We start from the raw sequence: 23,354 nt of genomic DNA, 5'->3' as shown, positions 1-23,354 counted from the left end.
TGTAGGTACCAAATAAGATTGCCCAAGCCACCAAGCCACTGCTTGCATTATAATGATGCAGTAACACAAGGGCAGGGGCTGTGCAGGCTACTGGACAAAGAAACCAAGAAGGAAGGAGTCTGGGTTTTGCATTAATTTGGAAATCCAAGCCGATTTGCTTGAAAATTTACGAAGCGCTACCAACTTGTTGCTTCTTATTGATTTCTGTAGTTAATAAATTAAGTAGTGCTGTAGTTCCTGGTGCCTCACCTGTCTACTACTTTATATTGCTGCATGGAGGAAATCATAGATTGAGAAAATGTAGGTGCTTGCAATCCATAATTCCTTATGATAATTGAAGATGCTCAGTTATAGAAAATAAGCAAGTATTCCCTCTTTCTCCATTAAACTCAATGAGACAGAGAGATCAAGAGCCCCCCGACAAAGCCATGTCGATTCCCTTATAAATAGGAATGAGTAGCTCTTCTGAAAAATAATGGAACCCATACATTTCTCAGGATGGTTGCCAGCAGGCCGCCATGTTCATGATTCAGGGGCACTGGCCTTTCACATTGGAGTCCATGTGGATGGTGCTCCCTGGTGTTGGGACACTCAGCCTGTGTGGCCATAGGTGGTGGCTCACAGAGAGACATATCTGATTCATCCCAGGGCTTCCACCCAGCCCAGGAGGTGCACGTCTGCATTGACCCACATTCGTCCCCAGCCTAACTGTGCTCCCTTCCCAAACAGTGTTAGTATTCTTTAATCCCAATTTGTAATTTTATTCCAATTCAGATCTACCTAGCTCTCCCCACTGGATCTCTTCTACAGTCAAAGCACATCCTTTTGGCTCATTTTCTCCCATTGTTCTGTTGACCTTTCCACAGCTATCCGCTGCTCTCACCATCATGCTCCTTGTTACAGTTAAGTAGAAAAAACTGGCAGCCACACATGATTTGTTTACATATCTGACTCCACTCACTATGAGCTTCATGAAGGACAGAATGATGCTTCTTTGAGCCATGGGTCTTGGCAGGGTGCCAGCACATAGTAGGTTCTCATTTAATGTTTGGTAAGTGAGTGATAATTGAATGTATTGCCTTTCTTACATTTGGACACAGTAGTCTCATTTGGGGCATATGACTAGAGAGAAGAAAAAGTATTCCTCTCTCTAGTTTGTACAATGTTGGCACTTGTTGGGTTTTGTTCAACTGCTTCCTGGAATTATTCAGACAATACAGGGACAGGCTGTTATGTTGTGGCCAGAGGTTTCTGATTCTCGTGTTCATCCTTGTGCAGGTGGGGAAGTGGAAAGACAAGTCCCTGCAGATGAAGTACTATGTGTGGCCCCGAATGTGTCCAGAGACTGAAGAGCAGGAAGATGACCATCTGAGCATTGTGACCCTGGAGGAGGCACCATTTGTCATTGTGGAAAGTGTGGACCCTCTGAGTGGAACCTGCATGAGGAACACAGTCCCCTGCCAAAAACGCATAATCACTGAGTATGGCATCCTCTCAATGACTTTGGGTGGCATGGAAGGGTCAGCTTTGATGCACCTGTTAGCACTTGGCTGGCCTGAGACCTGAGGCATGAGAACTGGGCACTGTGTCTGATTTCTAGTTGTTTTTGATCTGTGGGATTACTGGCAGCCCTCTGGTCTAATGTCCCATTCTGTCCAGATGGTGACCTGGGAAAATGATGGCTAACTTCCTATGCTAAACTTTCTCTGGTCTTGCTTGGCCTCAATGATCAGGGCCTCAAGTTTATAGAGATTTAAGTTTACTTCTGGTTTTCAAATATGTTTTCTTGGGCCAACATGCCCCAAAATCTTGAGAGTTAGAACTATTTTTTGAAAAATATAAAACTAATCTATGCTTTTAAAAGTCAGGATAATGGTTCTCCTTGGTGTGAAGTGCCTAGAGTGGGAAACAAGAGGCCTCTTGGGTGCTGGTAACTTTTCTGTATCTGGATCTGGGTGCTGATTAAAAAGAGGAGTTCAGTCTGTGAAAATTCATTGAACTGAGGCCTTCAAATATGCACCCTTTTCTTATGTATTTTGTACTTCAAAGGAGAATTAAAATTAAGAGGAAACATATCTCCATGTGATGAGATAATGAGAATAGTGCAGGTCTGCTGTCTGTCTTATTTCTTCACTCGAGTCTAGTATAAATTGTGCTGAGCTGTGAAGGGGGTCTGCTTCGGGATTGGAGGTTTTTTAATGGCAAAGGGTAATAAATGTTGCCTTTTTGTACAAAGCCTTTTTGTTCATTTGTTTTTGTTTCTTTAACTGGCTAGGAATAAAACAGATGAGGAGCCGGGTTACATCAAAAAATGCTGCAAGGGGTTCTGTATCGACATCCTTAAGAAAATTTCTAAATCTGTGAAGTTCACCTATGACCTTTACCTGGTTACCAATGGCAAGCATGGGAAGAAAATCAATGGAACCTGGAATGGTATGATTGGAGAGGTGAGTGTCCACAAGGGCTGTTTCCATTTTCATTTATTTTCCTTCTTTTAAATATATGTTTTAAACATGCTCACTTTATGCATTTCAGAAAATACAAAATGGCAAATAAGATGTATTGTTCCCACTATATAAAGAAAACCACAGCTAGGCTGTATTTTCCTCGTGGTGGTCCCTTGCCCTCTGAATGTTTTAATTGGAGGATTGCGCCTTTCTCTTAGGTGGTCATGAAGAGGGCCTACATGGCGGTGGGCTCACTCACCATCAATGAGGAACGATCGGAGGTGGTCGACTTCTCTGTGCCCTTCATAGAGACAGGCATCAGTGTCATGGTGTCACGCAGCAATGGGACTGTCTCACCTTCTGCCTTCTTAGGTAAATGATGGGTTTGCTGGTGGAAGGAAATGGACATATGGATGGGGAAGTGAAATAGGGAACAAAGAAGGAGCACATGGCCAGGCTCTTCCAGCTAGGAGGTGGTTTGCTAGGAGCTCAACTCAGTCAGGGACTTCACTTAGGGGACTTCAAAATTAATTACTCTCAAACATGAAAACTGATGAACACCCAGAAAAATAGGAAAGCATAATGCCGTCTAAGAAAGCAGTACTGGACTGGTCCTCAGAGGGCCTACTGTAGTCCCATTCCTGCCATTTAGTCAGCATGTGACCTTGAGCAAATTTGCTCTATCTGGGGACTCAGTTTCCTCATCCACAGGAGAAGTCATTTCAACCAGGCTGATCTCTGAGGCTGCTTCCTGCCATAATAATTTCTAATTCTGGATATCATTGAAATATCTATTTATTTTTAATTATCTGCAAGAATTGTGCTCAGTGCTACCAAAAAAGGTTTTTTGTTTCCACGCAAATTTTCTGAGGCTTTGCCAGATAGAGCTGATCTGATTCTTCCTCCCACCCCAGCGCACCCCTCCCCCTACCATTCTCTCCAGCATCACTTAAATGTCAAAAATCTCAGATGTGATATAAGACTGGGTGAGATGAGGCCAAGATTTCAGTTAGATGAGGTCTTTTGTGAGCTCATACCCCATACTTTTTTCAGGGGCCATGGAATGAGGGGTTGGAAAACAAAACGTCACCTTGAAAACAGAACACTGGGCTAGCAGAAAGGAGACTGGGTTTGGCCTAAACAAGCCGTAAGCCCCTGGACGAGTCACCATCTCTCTAAGGGACATCAACATTTTTTAAATGGGGCTATTACAGTAGACAGTGACTAACATTTCTTTAAGCTCTAACCATAGGGAATTAATTCAATTAATGCACTGCAAAGTGGGGTTATAGGCTCCATAGAATTTTTCTATAAATTACTCAAATTTCTTAGCTAATCTTCTTACTCACAGTGAAGCAAATTCCAGCCTTGCCAATTTTATGTGAAATGTGATTAGATAGTACACACTGTATGCAGTAATTCTGATAGCTGCTGTACGTATTTTATTTGCTTTTTTTCCTGTGCAAGGATAATTGGAACATTAAGAGATATAAACAAAACCACATTCTAATTCTAACCTTGTCAGTACAGCACTACCTTAACTTCTGAACTGGCAGAGCCAGTGGTACATTAATATATCACTGGAATGGCATAGAAATGTCAGGCAGGGTGTGTTTATGTCTGTGTTCAGAGGAGGAGCAGTTAGTGATAGGGATAAGAGAAGCCAACATTTATTGAGCACCTACTATATAATGTGCCAGGCATCATTGTACACCCTTTGGTAATATTAACTCATAAAATGTTATTATACCCATTTTATAGCTTAGGAAACGGAATCTTAGACATATTAAGCCATTTTCCAGCAGTCTCTTAGCTGATAACTGGCAGCTCTAGGATTAAAATCCAGCCATGGTAGCCTTCAGAACCTGTGTTCTAGTACAAATAAGGCCTTTTCAGGGTTCAGCCCGTAACCCAGGAACCAGCATGGGGGACAAAGAGCAATGTAATAAAATGAAAAAACACAGGCTTTTTGGCTCAGTTTGTAACTTGACCCTGCCACTTTCTGAGTATGAACTGGAAAGAACCTTGACCTCTCAGTCCTAGTTTACTCCTCCATAAAATAAATAAGGTAATCCCTAATGAAAGGGCCATTAGAAGGATTATATATACAGTATGTGGTAAAGTACTTTCTAAATTGTAAAGGCCGAAACAGACGATGTATTTTGTGTATAGAAAGTTTCCCTGGGCCTAATGGGAGGAAAAGACCATAGAGGTGATGCTTTTACTCAGTTATTCCCCAATCTTAGACAAAAGAGAAATCAGGGTAGAATTGCAATCAATTAGAGTCAAGTGTGCAGAGGTTTTCTCTGCACCTCTGGAGAGAGCCTTTGAATTGTACCTATTACGCTCGCATCTCTAGCTGCCATTAAAAGGTTTTGCATTTCACAGTTGGTGTGTTAAGCACTGGGGCTTTATCAAGATCTTTTTAAAATTGATTAAGTGAGCAAGCTTTTACAATTCCTTTGGGAGTTCGATAATAAAGTAGGTTTCAGAGTAAGAAATATATTTTCTAATTTTCAGCCAATTTTTCCCCTTTTTAAACTTCATCTTTATTAATGATTTGGAAGATGGAGAAAACAGCATGTTAATTCACTTAGTTATGAGTTTACAATGTGCTGTGACAGCTAAAAAGGCCAGAACTATTTTGAGACACAATTGAGGGAGCATTGTATCATGGGACAGAATAGTGATTGTCCCTTTTTATAGGCCTTCACAGAGATGGCTTCTGGAATATAGTATCCAGTTTCGGGACACCTCCAAGCCAGAGAGATATTTAGCTCAACTGGAAAGCATTCAGCACACATGATTAAAGATATTAAAGAAAGCATGTATGGAACATTCTTGCTACCTTGCCCAGTCTTGTCCCATCAACCCTATCACTTGGTGACAGGGGATAGATTGTAGTTGGTTTGTGAATTACAGCTTAGGCATGTTCCCTTGTTACTTGTTAAATTCCCACCGTTGCAGATAATAATATTTAGCATGGAAGGATTCTTTTTTTTTTTTTTTTTTGAGACGGAGTTTCGCTCTGTCGCCCAGGCTGGAGTGCGGTGACGCAATCTCCACTCACTGCAAGCTCCGCCTCTTGGGTTCATGCCATTCTCCTGCCTCAGCCTCCCATGTGGCTGGGACTACAGGCACCCGCCACCACGCCCGGCTAATTTTTGTATTTTTAGTAGAGACAGGGTTTCACCATGTTAGTCAGGATGGTCTCGATCTCCTGACCTCGTGATCCGCCCATCTTGGCCTCCCAAAGTGCTGGGATTACAGGCGTGAGCCACCGCGCCCAGCCGGAAGGATTCTTTAACATTGACTTATATTCTCATACCCTAATGATGTCTGATAACATACGATACATAAAAGTAGGTTGAAAAAGTGAATCTAGGCTAGGAAGTTTAAGAGAAGTGATACAAGGAGGAAAGGGGAGCTGGTTATGTATTGTACATAATTATTCCTGAACAAATTCAACTCTAAAATAGTAGGTAGGTCTGTTGAGAATGACTGTATCTGCAAGGCTCAGAAGCATTGGGGAAGGCATTTCCAGGCCTCTATTACATGGTGCGGCCATATAGATGAGAACACAAATTGAGTCAGTCCAATACTCACCTCATAGCTAGTACTTCTTCCAATTGCACCATTTACTGAAATACCCAGATATTGGTCCAATATTGGCAGAAACTGCCTCTACAACCTAAAAGGGTCACAGGCATGAAGCTGTCCTTCTCATGTATTTGAAGGAAGATAGTCCTTGCCCTTTAAGGAAATGGTTCAGGTACAATCTAACGTAGGCCCTGGCTTCCTGAAGGCAGACAACACACTGTGGTTTGTTCCCCACCCCCTAAAATATGAAATGAATATGTGAATTAATTCGAAGTCTTTTGCTCTCTGTTTTAACCCTGAACACTGCTTTTTTCCCTTCCCCAGAGCCATTCAGTGCTGACGTATGGGTGATGATGTTTGTGATGCTGCTCATCGTCTCAGCCGTGGCTGTCTTTGTCTTTGAGTACTTCAGCCCTGTGGGTTATAACAGGTGCCTCGCTGATGGCAGAGGTAAGGCCGGCTGGAACTGCTGCATTTCCCCAATTTTTTTCTCCTATTTTCAAATCTCTGGACTCCTCATTTGTTATCTGCATTTTCCCTAGCATATCCATTTCTGAAAAGGAACCCTGAGGTGAACATTTCTAGGTCACCATCTTGGTGTCTCTTTAGAAATACCCCAGTTAAGATGTTAGTTTGAATCTGTAGGTCTGCTTTATGCCTGGCCCCAAGCCTAGTTGCACTCCCAAGTTAAGGAGAGGAAAAACTGTTGGTAGATATGGGTATAGCATAAACATGTCATAGGAAACTATTTTGATAACCTTAGGCTGTGGGCAGTCTGTTGGAACAGATGTCGCTAGCAAGGCAGATTGTACACACATGTTAAGAACAAGAAGAAATGGAATGCCCCAGGGTATTTGCAGGTGGTTGTGGCTAGTAGAGTTCCCCAGTGCCAAAGGATCACAACTGAAGTACCAGATCTCCAAAGCATATGCTCCTGGCTTAACCCCCTTGCCAGAGAGTATAAAAGTTGGGTGTTGGAAATAAAATAAATGAGAAAGACCAATTCTCACTCATAGCTGTTATTGGGTATGGTCCAATTTCCTGGGTAGGTGGACCCAGAGATGTGAGGGCTGCCCATGTGTTTGAGGCATTTATGACAGTTTTTAAAAGTTCACATGATTTCTAAAGAGGGGCATGGGATCCTTGTAAATAACTCCTCTAAAACTTCCTGAGAACCCCAGGATTAAGAAATATTCTGCCTTCTCTGAGCCTTCTCCATTTCAGAATGTGAGCTCTATCCTAGAATTATACCTCCAAAGGAAAGATTCTTAATCCTGGCTACACATAAGAATGATCTATGGGGGTATCTAAAAGACACGGGTGCTTGGACCTCATTTTCTGATTCACCAAGTCTAGGGTGGAGCTTAGACCACTGTATGTTTCAATATAGTGTTTCTGTATCTTGGTTGCATGTTAAAATAACCAGCCCCACCCTACACCAATTTAATAAGAATCTCTGAGGATAGGGTTTCAGGCAGCAGTATTTTATAAAATCTTCCTCATGCTTCTGTTGGATCCACAGTACAAGCTGTGAAACACCAATTTACTGAAGTATTTCCAAGTGTAGACCTACCTTTTAATTTGGTTTGTGTATTCTGAGATGGGAGTTGGGGTGTCTCCACTGCATGGTACAGTCAGGGGCCTTCCACCTGTGCTTCATCCAGAAGCCATGACCTAGATCCCAGCCTGTGTGGCATCAGTAAGAAGTGGAACATCTGGGAATCACATGAGTATATACTTAGGTCGGCAATGTCAAGAACTAAAGTCAGTGTGCATTGCCTCTCTCCCCTGAAAAAATAACAGGAGCCAAAAATCCAGACTTGCAAAGAAAGCTCAGAGTGAGGGCTTACAATTACTCATTTTACCGAAGGCTGTTTGTCTTCACAGAGGAATTCAACATGGGACCACTTTAAATATCAAGTCTCCTTAGAGCATTTTACAATTTACAAAACTTTAATTTATAAACAACTTTTTAGTTACACATCTGTTGCATGAAATAAGGTCCACACGCACAGATGTGTGTGCACAGTTAGATATCAGGTTCAACATGAGTTGTCCCTGATGATTTATTTGGCTGAGCAGATGCTATCAGGATCACAGATTACATCATAAGACCTGTGCAAATATGTTGTAAAACTGTGCAGGCAGATGTTCATTTCTGCAGTGGAGGGGCTACATGGAGATTCAGACAACAGGCAAGATTTTACCATCAGCATAGAGATTGCGATGAGGTCACAATACATATATGGGCAGAAGCCCAAGCACTGTGTGTGCAAAGGTTGGGGGAGCAGGGGAAATCAAAGTCAAAAGCAGCTTCCTTTCTGCCCTTAGATGCATGTAGCCAGGCCAGAATTCTATGACTTCCCCTTTGGCCTTCCTGATATTCTTTTACACACAAGCTTCTACGGCAGGAAACCAGCTGGGAAGTGTTGGCATTGGAGTGGGGTCAGGTTTGTCTTTGAAATATTGAGTGCTAAGTGCTAGAAGCTAAAGAAAAATCAGGAAAAAGTGCATTCCAAGCCATCTAGCATCAGTGTAAACAGACTTGAAGAGGGTTTGTGAATGGTAGAAAACCATCTTACACAATTCTTGGTGATGTTTTTGGAAGTTAAAATGCATTATCGGTAGATACAAATATAAAATTTAGGACAAACTGACAGTAATGATTCAAGTGCGACCATAGTGACATAGGCAGCCTGTGTTATTCAGTTTTGATGTGACCTTGATAGGGTCTTGTATATGGGGCAGGTTGATGGCTCCTCCAGAGGGGAGTCATGACTGTTAATTCAAAAAAGACCATCCCACACACACCCCAGGCTTTTGGTTTTTCTTCTAAGGAACCCTCTGCAGCCCTCCTGAGAGTCCCTGGAAAAGAGAGATACACACTCTCAAATTTAAAAGCCATCTATAAAAGAGCTCGGTTTTAGTGGAAGAGTTTCCTGCTCTGAGCAGGGACTCACCCTGTGTATTTGTAGGTTTAAATAGAACCAGTCACAATGGCTTAACTTTCGTCCTTGTCTTTCTGTCGTGCCAGAGCCTGGTGGCCCCTCTTTCACCATCGGCAAAGCTATTTGGTTGCTCTGGGGTCTGGTGTTTAACAACTCCGTACCTGTGCAGAACCCAAAGGGGACCACCTCCAAGATCATGGTGTCAGTGTGGGCCTTCTTTGCTGTCATCTTCCTGGCCAGCTACACTGCCAACTTAGCTGCCTTCATGATCCAAGAGGAATATGTGGACCAGGTTTCTGGCCTGAGCGACAAAAAGGTAAGAGACTCATTTGAAATCTCCCATCTTTCCTTCAGTCCTGTTCTCAGCCATACTCAAAGTTCTCATGTACCTGCTTGTCTTCTAAATTTTTGGAATTGACTGTTCTTTCTTATGTTTCCTTGTATTGGAACATGGGAGTAGAAGTCAGTTTCCCTGCTGAAATAACATGACTTCATGTTGGCCTCCTGATTCGTGAAAAGTTATCACTAGTACACCCTAGGCTGCAAATAAGGGGGTTGGTATGTTAGCAGCTTTCTGAGTGCATGGTACCTCCTGTTGGATGTGGTTGGGTGGCCTATCTGCACAGGGGCTGCCAGTGTGGGGTGTTATTAGACAGCCGCCGCTGTGTACCCACACTGAGGAGATGGGCACATGATGGCCTCCTTTTCTTCCCAGTGGTGTTTGGCTGTGGGCTCTCCCTTTGTTCCACGGCACACTCATGTGTTCCTGGGGCTGAGCAGGAGGGTTGTTCACATTGTGTCTTAAAGAGAAGTAACTGCTGTTTAACTGGATGATTTGGATGATTGCCCCTGAGTGGTGTTGATGAATGGGCTGCCCCCTCCTGTGGGCCTATGCAGTTGAGAGAGAAGGGAAAGTGTCTGCTGTTTTCCATCACTGCTGGATGAGGATGTACAAAATCCATTCTAAATACATCTGACCCTCCAGTCTGCCTGAAGCATCACATTTTCCATGGGAGATCTGTCTCCTGAAACTATGTAACCAGAACTAGGGATGGGAGCCACTTTCGTGGAGTGTCCCATAAAGCTTATGGCCAAAATAATTTTGGAGACTTGCGCTTACAACAAATTTTCTACTCTATTTCCTTAAGATTTAGAAAATGTGACATTTTTCCACTCCCACCCCCACCCCCCCCAGGATGAAGCCATGAGATACAGACAGGTGTGTCTTCAGACCAAATAGTACTTTGCACATGGGTTAGATTTGCCCAACCTAAAACCCTACACACTTAAGCAAATGGTCTGAGAAGAATGAAAAGGAGGACATACTCTCTTCAGGGGCTCAGATTCTGATTTTTCCTTCTACATCTCTACTTATCAAGAACATTTAAAAGCATGTGGAGAAGATAAACAGTATCTTGAGAAAATGAATATATATATATATATTTTTTTTCTGAGTGCATGGTACCTCCTGTTGGATGTGGTTGGGTGGCCTATCTGCACAGGGCTGCCAGTGTGGGTTAGTAGAGGGCTGCCGCTGTGTACCCACACTGAGGAGACGGGCGCATGATGGCCCAAGGAATATATATATATTCCACTGTGTTTACCCCCTTTGTGTTATCTCTTTCTCTGATTTGTCTTCCTTTTTGCTTTTTATTCCTTATTTAAAAAAAAAAAATTCTCTCTCTTGGACTTTTTTATTTGGAAGTTTTTATTTACTTCTCTCATCTCAAGATTTATGATACATTTATTTATATATTCATCCATTTATTAATCCGTTTTTAAACCTCTCTCTCACTGTTTCTTCATCAACATCTTTCATCATGACCCTAACTAAAATTTGAGTTAGATACCTCCTTTCACCCCCCTTTGCAGCCACTACCATAATTACCTTTTGGTGACTATTTCTGGAACCTGGACAGTAGTTGGGCTGACCACAACCACAGGGCTCATTACTTGGATGTGGCTTAGGGTAAGGTGGACCACGCCCACCTCCTATTGTTTGGATGTCTGATCCCTTTAAATCTCATGTCGAAACTTGATCCCCAGTGTTGAAGGTGGGGCCTAATGGGCAGTGTTTGGGTCATGGGGTGGATCTCCCATGAACAGATTAGTGCCTTCCTTGGGAGGGGCGGGACTGAGTGAGTTCCTGCTTTGTTAGTTTCCATGAGAATTGCCCCAAAAGCTGATTGTTAAAAAGAGCCTGGCACCTCCCCTCTCGCTTGCTTCCTCTCTTGCCATATGATCTCTGCACATGCTGGCTCCCCTGCCCCTTCCACCATGAGTGGAAGCAGCCTGATGATGTCACCAGATGCCCAAACTTGAACTTTTCCAGATATCAGAATTGTAAGCCAACTAAACCTTTTTTTTTCTTTATAAATTACCTAGTCTCAGGTATTCCTCTATAGCAACACAAAATGCACTAAGGCACCACCCTAAAACATGGATGTTGCAGAAACTTGACGGGCCATGTCCCATGTGTAGACTTGTCAGAAGTATGGCAGACCATGTCTTCACACGCGGCTGTGGCAGAGATGTAGTAGACTGTGTACCCACACAGAGTATAGCAGGGCCATGTAACCATGATTGACATGGCAGGGCAAGGGTGTAGTGTATCATGTCCTGTGCATGGTTATAGCACTGTATGGTGAGATCATGTCACTATGCATCAATATGGCAGAGAGGAGGTAGGTCACAGATCTTCCTAAGGGTCTGGGCTGTTAAGTGGAGGATCTCCATGGGTATCAAAATGTTTCCTTCCAATGTCTCAAAAATTACTTGGTATACTGCACTTATCTTTCTCTTACCCTCATGGGCCATACAGTAATAACTGAATGCCTTTCTGTTTGAACTGAGCATAACTGAGACACGGAGGAAGATAGTTTTCTTTTCCACGATCTTGAAATAAGTATCATATCTAGGCTTCTTAAAGCAGATAGGATATGCATGTCTGCCCTCCATACCATGTTGATTATGTTCTAAAAAGTTGGAGCCCATCAGTATGTTTTATAGAATGAAGGCAGTTTGTGTGTGTGTGTGTGTGTGTGAGAGAGAGAGAGAGAGAGAGAGACTTTCAAGACCTTTGAAATAATTTCCACTGTGACACCAGCTCTGCAGTCTCATTGGCCAATTCTTGGGTTCCTGCATCTGATATCCTGGGTATCCACAATTCTTCATCTTTTTCAACTATACCTCTATCTGTGCATCTGCCTAGGAGGCTTTTTTCCCCACTTTTTCATTCATCGAACTTCTACTGAAGCTTCAAAACCTAGATTAGAGATCCCTTTATTTGTGGAGCTTTCCCTAGCTCATCTGGGAAATTAGTCATTCCATGCCCTATTACGGCAACTATTCAAATCTTTATTATAACACGTATCTTCCACATTCTGTTGCAATAATCTATAGGCCTATACCTGACCACCTATTCCTCTATCTGACCGTGAATTCCACAAAGTCAATGACCATAAGTTGGTCATCATTAAGACAAAAAAAAAAAAAAAAGACTGTGGGGAGAGAGGAAGAGAGGCTGTATTTACTTAAGAACCCCTGGTGAAAACAGTGGACCCAGCATCACAGGCAAAGAAAGCAATGAGTCAGCAAGTGCCCCTTAACAGCTGTTTAATTTGTAAATGGTTATCTGATACATTTCAGAACTTTGCAGATGACAAAACAGTAAAGTGGAAGCACCCTACCAGAATCTGTCAACATGACTTACATAATTATAGAAAATACTTAAGTAACTAATGACTGCATATCAGTGTCAGAGACAGTTACATAAATCAGAAAGAGTTTCCTGAAAGTATACTTAAAACGTTAAAATTCTTATAGTCTTACTTCAAAACACCTAAAGAAAACAAATTCATAGGACAGGGTATGGTAATGTGTGAGGGAAGTATATTCTGTGAATTTAGGAAAAGAATAAAGACATTCAAACAATAATGTTGAGAAAAGAAATGAGGTGATTTTGAAGATTATTTTCCAATGTCATTAGATTTTCATCAAGGAAGTAACATTTAAAATGGAGAAGGGTTCCTAAACTTGTTTTGACTATTACAGGTGATATATCTTCCATATAACTCAGATCAAATGATAAATATCTTGGAGTGATAATGGAAAGATATTTGTAGCCATTCAATTTATAGCTTTTTAAAAAATTATCTTCAGCTTTTTTTGCAGAAAAAAAAATGTACTCAGATTTCATTTATGTTAAGGTAGAAAACCAGAGTTAAATTTCCATGAAAACCTATTTTTGTGCTCCTTTATACTGGAAGGCTTCCATTTTGCGGTAGCACATTACAGTGAATTCAGAATTGTTCCACTACATGCTGTACCTAAATATGGGTGCAAGTTCTAACGTTCAGCAGCCCGACTGTACATTCCATCAGCTCCCCCAGTGGGAGGAGGGTGTAAGGGAGCTAGTGACATCTTTCTTCTCTTAACAAAGAGCCCACAATACATTCTCACATTTCTCACCCATCCAGATGGATTTCTCATTTTGCAGTCTGCCAACCATAGTATGAAGGAAAAAGAGCTTGGCCAGTGAGGGAGGGGGACATATTTGCTGGGCACAAGGTACATTTTGTATGCTCTGTGTATGCTATTTGGATAATCTTCATACAGGTATGATTATTCTCATTTTACAAATAGGAACACCGAGACTCTGGAAAACTAGTAACTTCCCCAAAGTTATACATTATCAAGTGACAGAGCCAAAATTTGAGTTCCTGTGTATTTGGCTCTAACATCACTCTGCCAGGGTGTTTCTCTTGTAGCTAATCTCAGGGAAAGCTGTGACATAGATAAGGATTGGTATTGACACCCCTGCCCCCACTTTCTTATTTAATTCCCTATCCTTTAATGTAATGCCTTGATTCCACTTAACAGAGCACATTAACACCACCACTACTATTACTACTAATAATAATGATTATCATTGTTACTATTAATAATAATAATAATATAACTTCAATGATAACATCCCAGCTAAGATTTTTTTTCAGCTCTTACAAGCCAGGCATCAGGCCAAATATATTTCATAGATTATCTTATGTAATGGTGCTATTAATATCTTTATTTGTAGATGAGGCAACTGAAGCTTGGAGAGGTTAAGTAATTTGCCCTTATGGTGTTCCTGGCTCACTATAGCCCCTGAACAGTGTGCCGCCCTGTTTAGACACTGATGCTATTTGATGCTTTTTCCAGTTATTCACTTTTCTTCCTACCTTCCCATCTACCTTATCAAAGCCTAACAAGTTAGATCCTTTCCCCCTACTAACATGTAGCTATCTAATTAATTGAGCCATAATAATTAGATAGTATTGTAACATTTGCACTTTATTTAATAAGCCTTTTAGAGATATTATTTTAAATAGAGAATAATGGTGATTTCCAGTACTTGGGCAGGCTAATGGCCCTCAAATTGACTTTAGCCTGTGCATAGAGTGACCCTTAGCTTTAAGCCACTGTTGGATGGTGGAGAACGGTGCCACCAGGAGTGAGAAGGGATAGTTATGGGGTCAGTGGGGTCTGGAGTCAGAATGAAGGAAGCCCACAGGGAGGTGGAAGCTGCTAAAGTCACAGAAGGTTGCCATTTGACCATTGGGCTCTCAAGGGTATCTGGCTGCAAATGATTTCACACATTCCTACCACCATTGTGACACCTGCCTGAAATATATTTTGCAGCTCTTTTCCTCAAGGAATTAGAGGAGCTTTATTAACTTTCAAATGTCAAAAAGGTGCTCATCTGCTTACTGAGGGTAGCTGTATTTGCCTGCCACACTGGAGGTACAATCAGGATGGCCACATAACACCCAAATGAGGACCCCATGGCTTTCTAAATAATGAGTCTTCTGGGTTTCCAAGAAGTCCCATGGAGGTCTGGAAGTCACTTCATATTCTTTTGGGATATAGGAAGGGCATGACTTTTAAATCAGCATGCAGGCAAATAAATAAATATGCATTCTGGAAAAAACTCAGCCTAGTGATAAGCAACTTTACTCCACAACTACCCTGAAATGTTGAGTGGTTGTGGAGCATGTGTGAGGAAATGGGGCCACGCTTTCCACTGCAACAAATTTATTTTCCTGCCCTATTAACTGGAAGCCAGCAGGAGACAGCCAACCTCAAGCCCGATCTGTCACACCCTTTTCCTGGCCCAGATCATCTCGCTCAGACCACGGAATACTGGGCTAAGAATAGCTTAATTGAGAAAGTAGCAGTCATGACCAACTAGCCAGGGAGCTAGTAATGAGGGCCTGGGTTGGACCTCTAGGTAGCTGAGCAAACTGTAAGGGTATGATTCATGCAAGGGAGTCCTCTGGGCCTGTCAGGCAACTATTCCTCTTAGAGCCACTGATCAAGAGCAGGTCTGGAAAATGTAAAACTCCCCAAATCCTGGGAGTGTCTGATGTACAGAATGCGCATGAGAGGGGGAAGGATACCTGCGTTTTGTTCTCTTAATTGGCAGAGTCAGTCTGACTCTTTCCATGGACTGCTGTCCCAAGCACTGAGCCTCCTTCATTCCTGCCAGGGTGACCTCCATCCAAATGGGTCCAGAACAGACCCCTGGGTCTTGGATAGCCCCAGGTCTGTCCATCAGGGTTGGCTACCCCCACTTCTTCTCTGGCTTTATTTAAGAATGGGTCTGCTCTGTCCCCCAACAGGTTCCCCCAAGCCCTAATTCCTCAATTCATCTTGACTGAGACAAGAGATCCCTAACTTCAGTTCAACATCCTGTGGCCTAGTAGTGGTCACCCCCAAGTCCTCCTGGGAGGCAGATGACCCAGAGTTGATGACTGGGTTCCTAGCAGGGCTTCACAGTTGACTTTTACTCCTTCCTCTTTTGTGGTCCCCTTCCCGTTGAAAGACCCTCTTCCCCTTGAACGACCACCTGCTTCTTGCCTTCCCATGACCTCTAACACTGTATTCCTCACCTCTAAGCTCTGCTACCTTGTTGGGGCCTGAAGTGGGTTGAATTGTATCCTCCCAAAGATATAGCCACATCCCCACCCCTAGAACCTACAAACATTGACCTTGTTTGGGGGGAAAAAAAAAAAAGTCTTTGCAAATGTAATTAAGTTAAAGATCTCAAGATGAGATCATCCCGGAGTATCCAGGTAGACACTAAATCCAAAGACAATTGTTCTTATAAGGAAAAGGCAGACACAGTTTTGATCCAGAAGGGGAGAAAACACATAGATGAGAAGACCTTGTGAAGATGGAAGCAGACACTGGAGTGATGCAGCCACAGGAACACATGGAGCCACCAGAAGTCGAAAGAGGCAGATATGGATTCTCCCCTAGAACCTTTGGAAGAAGCACAGCCCAGTTAACACCTTGTTTTGGAACTTCTGGCCTTCAGAACTATGTGAGAATAAGTTTCTGTTTGTGGCTATTTTTTATGGCTGCCACAGGGACCTAATACAAGGCCTTCACGACTTCTTCTGTAATCTGCACTTTGAGCTTATTGCATCCTTTAGACTTCAGTGCTTCTCCTCTTTGTCCCAATCTGCATTGTCAGTCTCCCAGCCCTATCCTTTCAAAGTGTGTATTTCTTATAGTGGGATCAGGTTCAGTTCCCCTCTCCTTTACCTAGAAGAATGGATCCAGTTTGCACTGAAGCTTTGCAGAGACATGCTTTATAGGCAGAGTCTTCTCCTTGCTGGTTAATTTCAGGGAAACAATACAAAAACTGAGTGTCAGTGTGCTCCTTTTTGCTGTGTCCTTGAGCTGGATTAATGTCAGTTTCTCACAATACGTACTATACTGCTTATGTGCACACTTCCCCACTACCTTCTACTAGGCCTTTTAGTAGTGATATCCTTATCAAAGGGAATTGAGGACATGTCTCCGTAAGATGTATCATTTTCACAATTCCTTTGTGCAGAAAAACACTAATGCACTCTTCTCATATTCTAGACTGTGCCATGTTGTTTAAATCACAGAACTGGAAGAAACTTTATTTGATCAACAGGCACAGGGAACTCTTTTCTCATCAAAAGCAAATAGGCCTCCTCTCTCTTCTTGTAGCCTTATCCTCCCTGTTACACAAGAATGCACGTGCACACACGCGTGTGTGCGCACACACACACACACACAGCCCTACCCTCCAAGACTACATAAAGGTACCAAGATAACCGGGTAAATAGTAACTTAGCGCTCACAAAGCTGCACAAGGAACACACGTTTCCCATGTGCATAGAAGGTTTACTAAATGGATATCAGAAAGTTTGTCTGTCTTAGCTGGGTAAAGAATCTGGCTTTCTGTTATTCTGCTATTAGTAGACTCATCTTTTTGTGAAACACAAAAATGAAATGAAATGAAGGAAGGAGAAGGAAGCAGACAGATGGAGAGAGTATGAGGGGAAAGAGGAAGGAAGGAAGGGAGGGAGGAAGGGAGGTAGTCAGAAGCCAGCACTGTCCTAGATCTGCTCTGTATTGCCCTTCTTAGAAAGGTATCCCTATGCAAGATATTAGAGGACCAGAGGCTTCCTGAAACTACAATGTTTTTAATGCAACTATGCAAACTAGCATGAGTATGAATTCACAGTTTTCTCACCTGCATTGAATTAAACTAGGCCCAAAATTAAAGCCAGAAATAGGCAACAAACAATTTTAATTAACAAAAATCAAAGTACATAGCATGGGATGTTGTCCTTTCAGATTTGGATGTTCTGGATGTGGGAGAGGCTAGTGAGCACTTCTTTTAACTGTTGGAATCATTGAATTTGTCTGTGGCTTCCCTATGGGACCTCTCCCAGTCAGGTTGACTCTCCCAGGGAGGAACAAGTGGCTCTGAGGATTCCCACCAAATTTCAAATCTACTTACAGCCAAGTCTCTGTTTCTATAGGAGAGCTATTCTATTTAGCTAACTGTTGAAGGCAGTTGCTTTATTCCAAAGTTTATTTACATAAAAGAATAGGAGAGTTTCCCAACATTCTTTTCTGATTAAAAACAAAAAAACAATCAATGTTTTAATACGGGGAGGGCTAATCTTTTATAAGTTCACTAAATCGTGGGTTGTGGGTTGAGAATTTATTAAGAATTAATGTTTCACTTCTGAATAAGTTCGAGTCCTTTGAGACAAATTAATGCCGCATGGAAATTTAGATGTGGCCAAAAGCATCAAACCTAGAATGAGTCAGGTTTTAAAAATGTCAGAATTACATTCACAATGAAAATTGTGGCCAGGGCTGCTCTGGGCTTCTGTGTTTCAGCCTTGTTGCCTCCAGCTGTAATGGTGGCAAGAGTGGAAAAGGTGTGCAGCCTGCTATATTTCTGGAACCTTTCGGCCTAACTGGGCATATGCTAGGGCTGATGGGGGTCTGAGATTCCCTGAGGCTAAGGAAGCCCAACCATTTAGTTTACTATTCCACATTGAGATTTCCTGTCCAGCATGGGTCAGAGAGAGCCATTTAAAGACCAAGTGACTGACACTCTGAAAACACTATAGTCTCGGATGTTTCCTCTCCTATTTTACTCCAGTGCCATTCAGGTGATGGCTTTGATCAAGAGCATCAGGAGCATTGGCTTCAGGCCAACATGATCCCGAGAATGGCCAGAGTGGAGAGAAGAAAATGAGCAGGGAAGCCGACTCCCTCAGTGTGGAGCAGCTTGGATTGTCAGCCGTCACTCCAGGAGGAAGTCAGGAGGAGGAGGCTCAAGGCCTCAGGTCTTCACTTTAAAAAGTACATGGCTAGTCAGTATGAGAAGTTGTTTCTGTTTGGGGTGCACAGGGAAGAGTAGCTGCCAGGGAAGCGGTGGGGTAGAATAGTGTGTTGATATCAAAATTATTTGGAGAACCCTTTCAAACCAAGTAGGACTCTGTGCAACTGGCTGGAAATAAAAGTACAGGTGCCAAAAGCTCCCACCTGTGGTACTACTCTGCCAAGGAGGTAGCCAGGAAATCAAAAGTAAGAAAAGGATTGTGAGAGAAAAAAACTTTGGGGTGGGGGGGCGGTGGGGTAGCTACTGGAGGGCTGTGAATTCTTTTTTCTGTACTTTTTACCTACTGAAGCTGCTTTGAGGGGTTCATCTAGAGAGCTTGATATCCAGCCCCTGCGGTTAGAATGGAGAAGGGCTGGCATTTGACCCATACCTGAGAAGACTGAAGGTAACAGGTCTTGGTGAGAGCCTGGTCCCTGGTTGGTGGGCCATACTCCCCTCAACGGCCAGGTAGATCTGTTTCTCAAGACCAGATGAGGCCATATGGGAAGGAGGGAATCAGTCTGGGCCTGAGGTCGCAGGAGGTGCTTTTCAAGGCTCCCTGCCCAAAGGGCTTTCTTCCCAAGATAAGGCAACTGCAACAGAAAGAGTCAGGAGGGGTGCTGTCCAATGGAGAAGCTGGAGAGACTGATGTAAGTGACCAGTTGCACTGAGGTTGGTCCAGTGTTTTCCCTGAGAGCGTCTCTGGGGAACTCAGAACTTGCTTGGCAAGGAAGACATCTGCCATGCCTAGGGAGTGGCAATGCCAGACCACTGCAGTGCCAGCCAAGGAAGTGCTTTCCTGCCTCTACAGCTCCTCCTTTCCCTGCCATCACCACCTTCCACCCCACCCTAGAGTGGGAGGAGAACAACTAGAATGAATGCAGGATCTGTAAGAGCTGGCATCACATTGAGTTTTAATTCTCGGCTAGATGATAGCCACTGGGATTCCTGGGGCCAAACCTGCCTATTTCTCTCTGCCTTTATTATTGAACTGTGTAATGAACATATCTTATGTGCCAAGCCTACTATTAAACTCTTCACATATGGTTCTATTGTTACCGATGGAGGGTCTTGACCAGAAGTTGTCCCGGTCCTTGGTATTTTGAACAAAGAATTGAACAAAGCACACAAAGTAACTGCGTAATGAAACACAGGAACAAAGCAGCAAAAGCAGGAATTTATGAAAGTGAGAAAGCACTCCATGGGGTGGGAGTGGGCCCGAGCAAGTGGCTCAAGGGCCTGGTTACAAAGTTTTCTGGGTTTAAAGAACCCCATTCGAGGTTCCTATTGGCTACCCCTTATCTGGATGAAGGATTTGGTCTGTGGCTGATTAAAGGCTGAGGTGAACTGGTATCCTATGCAGAAAAAGGGATGGTGCCTGCTCGGCCCACGGCCAATCCAAGGCACTCTCCCTTTTCCATCTGAGACTTGGCGGAAGGAGGAGGTTGGTAGGCAGAATAGCCTTTGATCCTTTGCTACTGGGAATGGGAGATAGGGTTTTTCCTTTCGGTTTAGCTTCAGGAAGTTTGCATTAATTGGCCTTAGGTTCCCTGCCCCCAGGCCCAGGGTTTTTCTTTCTGATCCAGCTTTGGGAAGTCAATGCAAATTGACCTTAGATTCCCTGCCCCCAGACCTTGGTGTTTTTACTTCATTCAGCAGGAGTTGGCCTTAAGTTCCCTTCCTCCAGACCCTATTCTCCTGCCTCACTACTTTTAATCTTTATGCCCACCCTTTGAGATCACCATTATTAACATCATTTTACAGATGAGGAGAGTCATCTAAGGATTAAGCAAATTCGCCTAAGTCACACAACTAGAAAATGAGGGTTCCAGGATTTGATCCAGAGAGCTGACCCCACAGCCTGCATCTGCCCCTGTGATACTGCACTACCAGAGCCCTGTCTGTGTCTTCTTTGTGTGGACACAGGAAAGCAGGACATGCTTCTGGAGGCATTGGCCTGAGGCAACAGAATCCAGTAAAGCCCCTGTCCTGGGGACCTTCTCTGGCCTGGCTTCTTGGATTCTCAAAGGAGAGATTATGGGGCTCCGGCCAGAGACCACTCATTATCCAGCTGTGAGTGCACAGGAACCTTGAAGAGACCTTGTTCATTCTAACCAAAAGTATTTCCAGCGAAGTTTCTTTTCTTCATTTGTGCACATACAGCCCCTTGCACCTTTAAGAACCACTTATTTAATGAGAGTTGACTGGATGAAAGAATCAAAGAGACATCAAATATTGGGTGCCATGTTTTCTCTCTGCTAGGCAGTAACCAGTGTGTTTACTTAATCCAGCTACAAAGGAAAAGATCCCACTCTCAGCAACCTTCCCTTGATGAGAAAAGTAAAAAAGGTAGAGAGGGAAGAAATGGAGTGGAGGGAAGGACACCCTACTTCATCCCTTCATCCTCATCTCAGAAGGGAACTAGAGCAAGAGCAGTATTTAGTTTCTGAAATACTTGTGACAAGGAGACCATGGTTTATAGCTTAAGGCTGTAAACCACCTTGATATTAAATTTTCTAAATGCTTAATTCTGTGAAACTCCTCTACACATCTCCCAGCTTATCACTAGCACTACAGTTTTCTGAGTAAAGTATTAGCCAGCTGTGTTTCTTGCAAGAACTGATTGCCAACAGACCCTGAGACAGCTGGGACTCCACCTTTTTTGGACTGGGTACAAAAGAGATGTTGAGCTGGGTGTTATCCTGGTACTGAAGAAAGAATACTGTGATTTCTAATGATGTCTCCGAGTGGCCTCAAATACAAATTGAACAAGATGGCTAACAGCATTGTGTCATGAAGGACTCTGCAGCTGAGGACCTCTGGGGTTCAGGAACCTCTGGGAAGTGAGCCTTTTTTGTTTTGTTTTGTTTTGCTTACAGAAAAAATAAAATGCACTTGAACACACAAGGTTATTAACTCATGTGCCTTTACATGACACACCCACCCATCCCTGCAAACACACCAGCACACACACCACATAGGGTGCAGATGTGGTTTTGACTTGGAGCACTGAGCAATTTTCTGCTTTTCTTTTTATCCTTTTAAAAGTGCACCAAATTAATTGTGGCCAATTACCTACAAATCCCTTTCTCTCTGCCAATCAGGGCTGCCTGAACAGGCAAGAGGCGCTCTCACCTGCTTCGTTATGCAAATTGTATTCAAATACTGAAGAACAATGCAGCCTTCAGCACTGCAATGATTCCAGGTTGCTAATGAGGAGAGGCTGCTGCTAGAGGAGTTGTTTTAACCCTCTGATGCTGATACAAGAAGGCTGACAAGGCATCAAGAGGAGATGGAGGCAGAGTCAAAGTCAATGCCAGTTCTCAGCACCAGACAGGGTGCTCCCAGAGCACCATTACCTGGTGCAACTTGGCCCCTGATATAGAAGGTCACCCCCGGGTCTGACATAATTTGGGACAATTTGGAGTCCAAACAGTGTGGACAGAATAGCTTGATTTCTTAAATATCCCTGTGGTCTGACAACCATAAGTACATTTTTTCAGGATATGGTGGGCATCTGTAAGCATAGGGTCTGGCATGGCCATAAATGTATCGATCCTCAGAATACCTGCAGTCAAGGGCAGGCAGGATCCACCAGGCAAAGTGCATGAGAATGATCAACACACACACACACACACAGGAAGAAATCAATGAATACTAAGACCTCACATCATGAGATTAATTTGAAAAAGGCCTGTACCATTCAGCCATTCATTCATTCAGGACCTGCTCTATGTGGAGCAAGAAGTATTTCATTCTCCAGTAATCACAGTTGTCAGGACTTATTTCTCTCTTGACTGCCTCACCTTGGTACCTTGCCCCAACATTTCAGAATCTCCTCTTGAATTGGAATTTCAATCTCACCTCTCAAATTCAGGTAATCAAAAAGGGGCTTTTAACACAATTATGTTATTGTCATGCTGGGATTCTGTGCGAGCCAGTTTATGCAGTAGTAAGGGGCATTTCTGCTAGGCAGCTGTGGTAGCATTGCCTTGGAATGGGGTAAAAAGGAGTTTGGTGTTGGGAAGCACAGTTCTCCAGCTCCTTTTGAAGAAAGTCTTTATAATGCAACTTCAACTCTCAGTTGGAAATGCCCTGAAATCACGCATTATCCAACACACTCATATTCTAAGATGAGTTCCCCCAGGTTACAGATGTCCTAGACAAGAAGCCACTCCACTTCTGCCCTTCCACTTGGTGGTACTGGCACCTCCATGTGAGCTACTTTTTTTTTTTTTTTTTAAATACTTTAAGTTCTAGGGTACATGTGCAGAATGTGCAGGTTTGTTATATAGATATACACGTACCATGGTGGTTTGCTGCACCCATCAACCCGTCATCTACATTAGGTATTTCTTCTAATGCTATCCCTCCCCTAGCCTCCCACTCCCTGACAGGCCCTGGTGTGTGATGTTCCCCTCCCTGTGACCATGTGTTCTCATTATTCAACTCCCACTTATGAGTGAGAACATGCGGTGTTTTGTTCCTGTGTTAGTTTGCTGTGAATGATGGTTTCCAGCATAATCCATGTCCTTTCAAAGGACATTTTAATCGCTGCATAGTATTCCATGGTGTATATGTGCCACACTTTCTTAATCCAGTCTATCACTGATGGGCATTTGGGTTGGTTCCAAGTCTTTGCTATTGTGAACAGTG

The 23,354-nt window shown here is 43.1% G+C and overlaps 1 protein-coding gene across 1 annotated transcript in view; it reads left to right on the top strand.

Moving 5' to 3' along the window:
• Window positions 1-23,354, top strand: part of GRIN2B (glutamate ionotropic receptor NMDA type subunit 2B) — a 417,190-nt gene that overhangs the window by 361,292 nt on the left and 32,544 nt on the right. Inside the window, exons 5-9 of the mRNA XM_025402402.1 lie at window positions 1,279-1,481; window positions 2,276-2,447; window positions 2,666-2,819; window positions 6,372-6,497; window positions 9,082-9,311. Of these exons, the coding sequence (XP_025258187.1) occupies window positions 1,279-1,481; window positions 2,276-2,447; window positions 2,666-2,819; window positions 6,372-6,497; window positions 9,082-9,311 (885 nt within the window). The remainder of the gene's footprint in view (window positions 1-1,278; window positions 1,482-2,275; window positions 2,448-2,665; window positions 2,820-6,371; window positions 6,498-9,081; window positions 9,312-23,354) is intronic.

The sequence above is a fragment of the Theropithecus gelada genome, chromosome 11, assembly GCF_003255815.1.
Source record: "Theropithecus gelada isolate Dixy chromosome 11, Tgel_1.0, whole genome shotgun sequence".
Lineage (NCBI taxonomy): Eukaryota > Metazoa > Chordata > Mammalia > Primates > Cercopithecidae > Theropithecus > Theropithecus gelada.
The sequence above is the reverse complement of the archived record's forward strand: the minus strand, read 5'-3'. Positions and strand labels throughout refer to the sequence as shown.